Genomic DNA, 6331 nt, shown 5'->3' with positions numbered 1-6331 from the left:
TGGAGGCTCGAACATGGGTAAACTCTTCCGACGGTCCCCGTTCTGGTACTTCCGACCACGATCGCCACCCTACCGAGGGTACTGACGACTTTCTGCCCCGTAACCGACCTCCGCCCGTGCCTCGTGGAGGTAGCGGAGGTTTGCCTCCAACTCCGCCTCCGAGTGGATGGAGTCGAGGATGGCCTGCTGCTTCGCCACCTCCTCCACCTGGCAACCTCAAAGTCTCTCAAGCGTCGGCCATGCCAAAGATGGCAGTCGAAGATGCTACATCTGCCTTGGCTTCCTCCTATTCCTCCGCCTCCGAAACCGCGTCCTCCATGGCCGCATTCGGCGCATGCTGCTCCATGCTCACGTCCTACCCCTCCTCCTCCTGCTCCGGCGAGTCCGGAGGCAGGCCGGCTACAATCCAAGAGGCACGCCATGCCCGCATCTCCATGGAGCTCTAACCGGCACTCTAGAGTGGGCACTATGTAGTTGGTGATCAGCTACTAGGCCATGACTACAGGCGAACGGCGAGCTTCAAATTACGAGCGGTTGTGGAGTGGCAGTGTTGACGGGAAGGAAATGGGGCCGCGGCTAGTGTTGGGGGGGGGGGGCACCGTCTCTGTTAAACAGATGAATTTGTCCCCTTGGGCGGCACACTGGAGTGCCGTTCTCACTAGACTGTCGGGTTTCAACAAGTGTCCACGTGGGCCCTGCATGTCAGTTTGACGTGGCGGACGTGATTGTGACCAATCCTTGACCGGTTCGTCTGCCCGGACATATAGCAGGCGTTTGAGAAGCCCGACTATAGGTGTTATTATGCTTGGTTTCTTTCTCTTAGTTATTTCGTTTGCAGAGTGCCTTTTATATTTCTGGGAAGTGAAAGTTTCCTCGGGTCATGTTCGGTTTTTAGGCGTTTGTCCCAACAGGGATTTAATCACCATTGGCTTCGAGTGAAGCCCTATCCCTTGTAATCCAAGTCTAGTTCAATGTTGTTCATGCGGGGAATTCGGTTTAAAAATTGCAGTGGGTAAGCATGCATCCTCGAACATTAGGAACAATAAGGGAATACGGTGTAAAAAGGCACTTCCACTATTTTAGACATTATAGTTGAAGCAAAAAATGCTCAGGATGGTTGTAAATATTAAGAGGTACAAAAAATAATGTGAGGACACCAAACACATAATGGCATTTAAGAAAACTGAAACATTCACGAAGCTCGAAGAAATAAAACACTGGCGGCCATAATTTGATCATTATGAAGTAGGGGCACAACCGCATACTGGACGGCAAGGCAAGATACCGTCCACAGGAGAGCGATCAACAACGACACCTAGTAGCTGCACATGAGCCAGAAAAAAGCAACAATATTAAAAGAAGGCCGGCTCTTCGTGGGACATGTATATGGAAAATATGCATGTAAGCATGTTGACAAGAGCAACTCATGATGCAAACACAACTCAGATCATGAACAAGTTATTAAGAACTAGTGGTCTAACTCAAAGGCACACCTTTTACAAATGAAGAACTTGATAGAAACTAATCATTTTAATACACCAGTAACATAAAGAAAAATAAATCATTCATCATCTTATTAATTATGTAACCATGACAAAAAGACATGCGTATAGCAAAAATAGAAATGACCTCACATGTTCAACCAAAATAGCACACCGGCAGATCTCTTGTGTTCAGAGATTTGGATCCACCCATTTCCACCCAACTCCCCTGCCTATATCAGATGAAGCCCAATAAATCAATGAAAAAACATGGAGAAGTTGGATCATGACAATGCATGGTATACTATTTTGACAAGTACAGTACATGAAGCCACATTCGCTGTCAGGTGGAAAAGATAATTATAATATTCCTTTACCAAGACATGTTTGGACTACTTAGAAGTTTAGAGAAAATACATTCATACAGAACACAAGTGCAGAGACTATGTACAGGTTAACGCCAAATATAGCTGAAAGAAAATATGAACAAATTGGAAAAACTCAGTCTGCTCAAATTGAGCCTTACTTGTTATTGCTCGAATTTGAAGAAGTAGTATTATTTTCCGATGAAAAAGTGCATGCCGCCATGAATTGATGATTAGTATGAAGAACAAATAAGACAAACATTGTCTTGTAAGGAGATAGATTGAGTGAAAAAACGTAACTCAAGCTTTAATAATCCAATCGAGAGTAACTATTTTTCAAAGATTAGATGGTTTCACTATACTATTTACATGGAGTACACAATTACTCACATCACATGAACACTAGTACAACAAACACATATCAATAGTAATTGGAACTGATCTTAATTGTTACAAATGAGGTACAGAGGTACTACCTGCAGTGTAGAAAATTCTGTAGGGAAAGTAAACCGTATGAGCCCACCCATCCGTTTTAGAAATTAATCTGATCTGCATCGACTTAAGGTGGAGCATGAAGTCGCCACTGTACGTAGACAGAATCATCACATTAAACTCCTCGTCATACCCCACCATCTCTGCATTTCTGAAGGCGCAAGAAAAGATCCCCTCCAATTGATTGATTTTCTGCATAAGCACCCATCCGGCAAGACCATCAGAGTTCAGTTTCCTCTCCCATATATGAATGCCCTCCCACATATGAATGCCCGGTTCCGACTTAACGGCGAGGCCAAGAACACTATCGTCATCTGTCCGTAGGAGCTGAAAGGACCAGCTGTTGACATGTTGGGCCTCTGCCGGAATCTCGATGACACAAAGGGTCTGCCTTTCAGTATCAAATGCAAGGATTTCGCGTCCATGAAACAACCAGTAAACTGTTCTCCCGATGAGGATGCCGGGCCTTAGTGTCAGAACCATATCTGTAGTCGACGTTGAGACAATATTCCCCCATACACCTGACGCTGATTCATAGACACAAGAGAATGATGTCTTCAAGTCTCTACTGGTGCAGATCAAGACCAATTTGAAGGCCGGGCTGAGGAAGCAATCCTGGTGCACATGCCCATCTTGATCGTCAGCACACATCACCGTGGCGCTGCACAAACAGAAACTCTCCCTTTTGACGTCATGGAGCTCTGGTGGAAAAGGCACGCGGTGCTGCTGGCCGTTGAGGGGATCCCACACGAAGACCTCGCACAGAGACTCACTGAGCATGACGGCGAGGCCGTGGCGGCAGCCAAGTAATTCCCAATCCACCCCGTGCTCTGGCACAAACAAGCGTTGGGCCGGGATGCGATTGGGCGGGTCGAAGACGGGAGTGAAGACGGAAGTGAAGGCAAGAGACCCTTTGGAGAAACCCAACGGAGGATGTCTCCTCAAGCTGTGAAGAAACCGAACAAAGAAGCTTTCGGCGGGGATGCGGTCGGGCGGGTCCAAGATGGGAGTGAAGGCGGAATATCTGAGACGAGACCCTTTGAAGAAGCCCAAGAGAGGAGGTTCCGGGTGGTGTCTGCTGAAACGGCGGAGGAAGCGGGGATCGGAGAGGATGCGGCGCCAGCGCGTGCATACGAGGGAGGCACGGGAGAGGGTTGACGGCAGCGGAGGGAGCCGGAGGAAAATCTCCCGGAGGAGGTCCTCATCCTCCAGCGGCGATGAGATTGACATGGCGCGGCGGCTGGAGTTTTCCTCCTCTTTTTTGCCCGCAAGTAGCTAGCCTGGCCGCGTGAAGCCTGGCACGCGAGGAACCGTGCGACCCCTCCGCCTGCTGGACACGGCCGCCCGGAGCTGCTGCGGTCGGAGTGGATGTCGGGCGTCGGCGGATCGGGAAGCGGGACGTGTGTGGCACAGCACAGGGGGGCGAGATTGGAACTTTGCTATATGATGAACACAGCGGCAAGATTGGAACTCCGTGTCCGTATATGCGCGTTATAGATTACAAAAAAGAGGAGAAGTTAGTTTCGATTCCGTTCAATATGTGTCTGTTCGTAGCTCGGAAAGTCGATTCATTTGTGATCCGTGCCCAGCCTCTCCTACTACATACTACATACGTATAAGAAACGATTTTTGAAATAAAAATATCCAAATGGTATAACGCCCACACATGTGACATATTTGCACACCCCCACACACCTTGATCCATCTTGATTTTGTTTTGCACGGATCCTAAAGGAATTTGAGTGCTACGTAGACATAGCGTGTTGTGTGGGCGTTAGAGCGCTCGCCCACGCGACCCGCAGCACGCAGTTTGCTAGCTGCGCCATGTGGGCGAACCGGTTCCCGCCCACACAGTCACCAACCAGTCCACGCGCGTGTGGGCGAGCGCCTCTTCGCCCACACGATGCTCATACGGTGATAGATGGCAACTGCAGTTGTACGTAAGCGGCAACTAGGTAAACACACATGGCAACTATGATTCATTGGTAGATGACAACTGCAGTTGCGCGCACGTGTCAACTAGGTAGACACACATGACAATTATGATTAACCATACATAACAACTAGGTAAGCACGCATGACAACTATGGTTTGATTGCACGCGACAACTACCATAAATTAGACACGGCAACTATTGTTAACCAAAACAGAGAGAGTTGTCATACTTTTACAACTACATTTTACTGTCCCCTCCTCTCCCCTGGGTCGCCCCCACGTGGCGACCAGGGGGAACCCTAGCGCCGCCCAACCCTCGACTCCCTCTCCCACCTTTCCTGCCTGCTGTCGTCGGGCAAAGCTCGATTGGCGTCGGTGGCAACGGGACCTCTCCTCCCCGCAGCGGCCGGATCTAGCGCGGGTGGCGTTCGGCGGCGGTTGGCGGCGTGTTGGCGGTGGGGCGCGCCGGCGAGGACTCAGGGGGCCACATGCTCGCGACTACCCCTGGTGATCGTGTGGGGGCCGTTCAGGGCGCTCCTAGGTTGTCTGGTGGTCGATCTATTTCAGATCTGCTCGTCGGTGCCTTGGGCGGCGCGGGGATCTCGGGGCAGCGGCCTCGATCGGTGGTGCGCGGTGCGGCCTTCCTGGCGGGCGGCACGCGCGGTTGCAGATGGTGGGCCTTCCACGGCTGCTTGGGCGACGTGGAGGCGGCGGCGCTACGGCGGTCCATCGATGGCCGACTAGAGTTCCATGGGAGGCGTCGTCTCCGACTCGATCTACTCCGATTCATGCTAGCTACGGTAGCGACTACGATCGACGTCAATACTGTCTGGACGGATCTGGCTGGTGGGCATGGATCCGGGGGAAACTCCAGGCCGGCATGGGGGCCGCACCAAAGTCGACACTCTCGGCGTCGATTCCCTTCCTGGAGGCTTCGGAGTGGATCCTACGCCGCTCACCTCTGCCATGAGCGCAGGCGAAAGTCTCTGTTCCTTTGTTTGGGCGACGATAGAACTTTGGTGTCATCTTCCTTTCTGAAGGCGTCGGCCGGGGACTGCTCTGGGTGGTGGAGTTTCTGTTAGTTCGGAGTCGACGCGAGAGGGCATGTAGGTGGAGCGGTGTGGCATCAACCGTATCATCGACAGTGGGTCTCAGCGGCATGGCGCAGTGGAGACTCGGCGTCTGATGCGCGGAGATGGACTCGCGAAGGAGGTGGAAGCTGTCTGGCGTCATGGTGGCATCGATAGCAGAGAGGCCTGGCAAGGTCGGTGCATCAGTTCTGCTCTGAGGATGGAGCGAAGGAAGATGGAGGAGATGGCCCATGCAGCATGCGGTGCTCACTGAAAGTGTGCCAGACCGGTGTGGGACCCAATCCAGGTAGAGACTTGGATGGGACACCCTGTTTTGGATGTTAGGCTTCCCTGCGATGTCTGTTTGGTATTAGGCCCGGACATTCAGCACACCTTCATCAAGGGTATAGGAGTAGCAACAGTGTTGCCAAGATGGTGGCTTCAGTCTTATTGATGTATCACCTTGTATGGTCTTTGTGAATAATTAATAGTACTAGTCGTCAACCCGTGCATTCGCACGGGCGCCATTCTAATTATGAAAATGCTAATATTAACAAAATTAACATGAACCAAATATAAAATTGTGTATGAACTATAATTTCCTTTTGCTTATTATCATTTAAGAGAATAACTGAAATTAATTGCATAGCTAAATATAAAAAAAATGTCTTAAGCCACTGAGATGATGGTTAAAAGTACACAAACATTTTATTTATTGATTAAAGGTTCATAAGAATCTGAAAAAAGAAGGCAATGTTGTATTTGTTCAAAAATATATAGAGAGCAATACGTGAACGCCGACGACATGCATCACACACTTCACATGTTGGTAAGAAAGGGCATATATGAATAATGTCAAACAAATAACATACATCAATTTTGAAAAAAAAAGTCTCAAATATCTTGTATGGGTATGACATTACAAAATATAATAGATGCTAAGTAAAACTAATATTGAATGGATGCATCTGGTATCATGCATATACAT

At 49.5% G+C, this 6331-nt stretch overlaps 1 protein-coding gene across 1 annotated transcript; it reads right to left on the bottom strand.

Annotated features, from left to right (window-relative positions):
• Nucleotides 1-1673: 1673 nt before the first annotated feature.
• Nucleotides 1674-3568, bottom strand: LOC125554759. Its single transcript, XM_048718193.1, has 2 exons — nucleotides 2323-3568; nucleotides 1674-1714 (listed from the first exon to the last, which is right to left on the bottom strand). Exons 1-2 carry the CDS (start codon nucleotides 3566-3568, stop codon nucleotides 1674-1676), a joined length of 1287 nt encoding a protein of 428 aa, XP_048574150.1.
• Between the last annotated feature and the right edge of the window lie 2763 nt (nucleotides 3569-6331).

The sequence above is a fragment of the Triticum urartu genome, chromosome 4 (assembly GCF_003073215.2).
Source record: "Triticum urartu cultivar G1812 chromosome 4, Tu2.1, whole genome shotgun sequence".
Classification (NCBI taxonomy): domain Eukaryota; kingdom Viridiplantae; phylum Streptophyta; class Magnoliopsida; order Poales; family Poaceae; genus Triticum; species Triticum urartu.
Note: the sequence above shows the minus strand (reverse complement) of the source record. Positions and strands in the feature narration are given on the sequence as shown.

Coding starts and splice junctions, on each gene's coding strand:
- LOC125554759 (XM_048718193.1), bottom strand. CDS start 3,568: ATGTCAATCTCATCGCCGCTGGAGGATGAGGACCTCCTCCGGGAGATT. Junction 1,715..2,322: donor CAGAATTTTCTACACTGCAG/GTAGTACCTCTG, acceptor CATCTGATATAG/GCAGGGGAGTTGGGTGGAAA.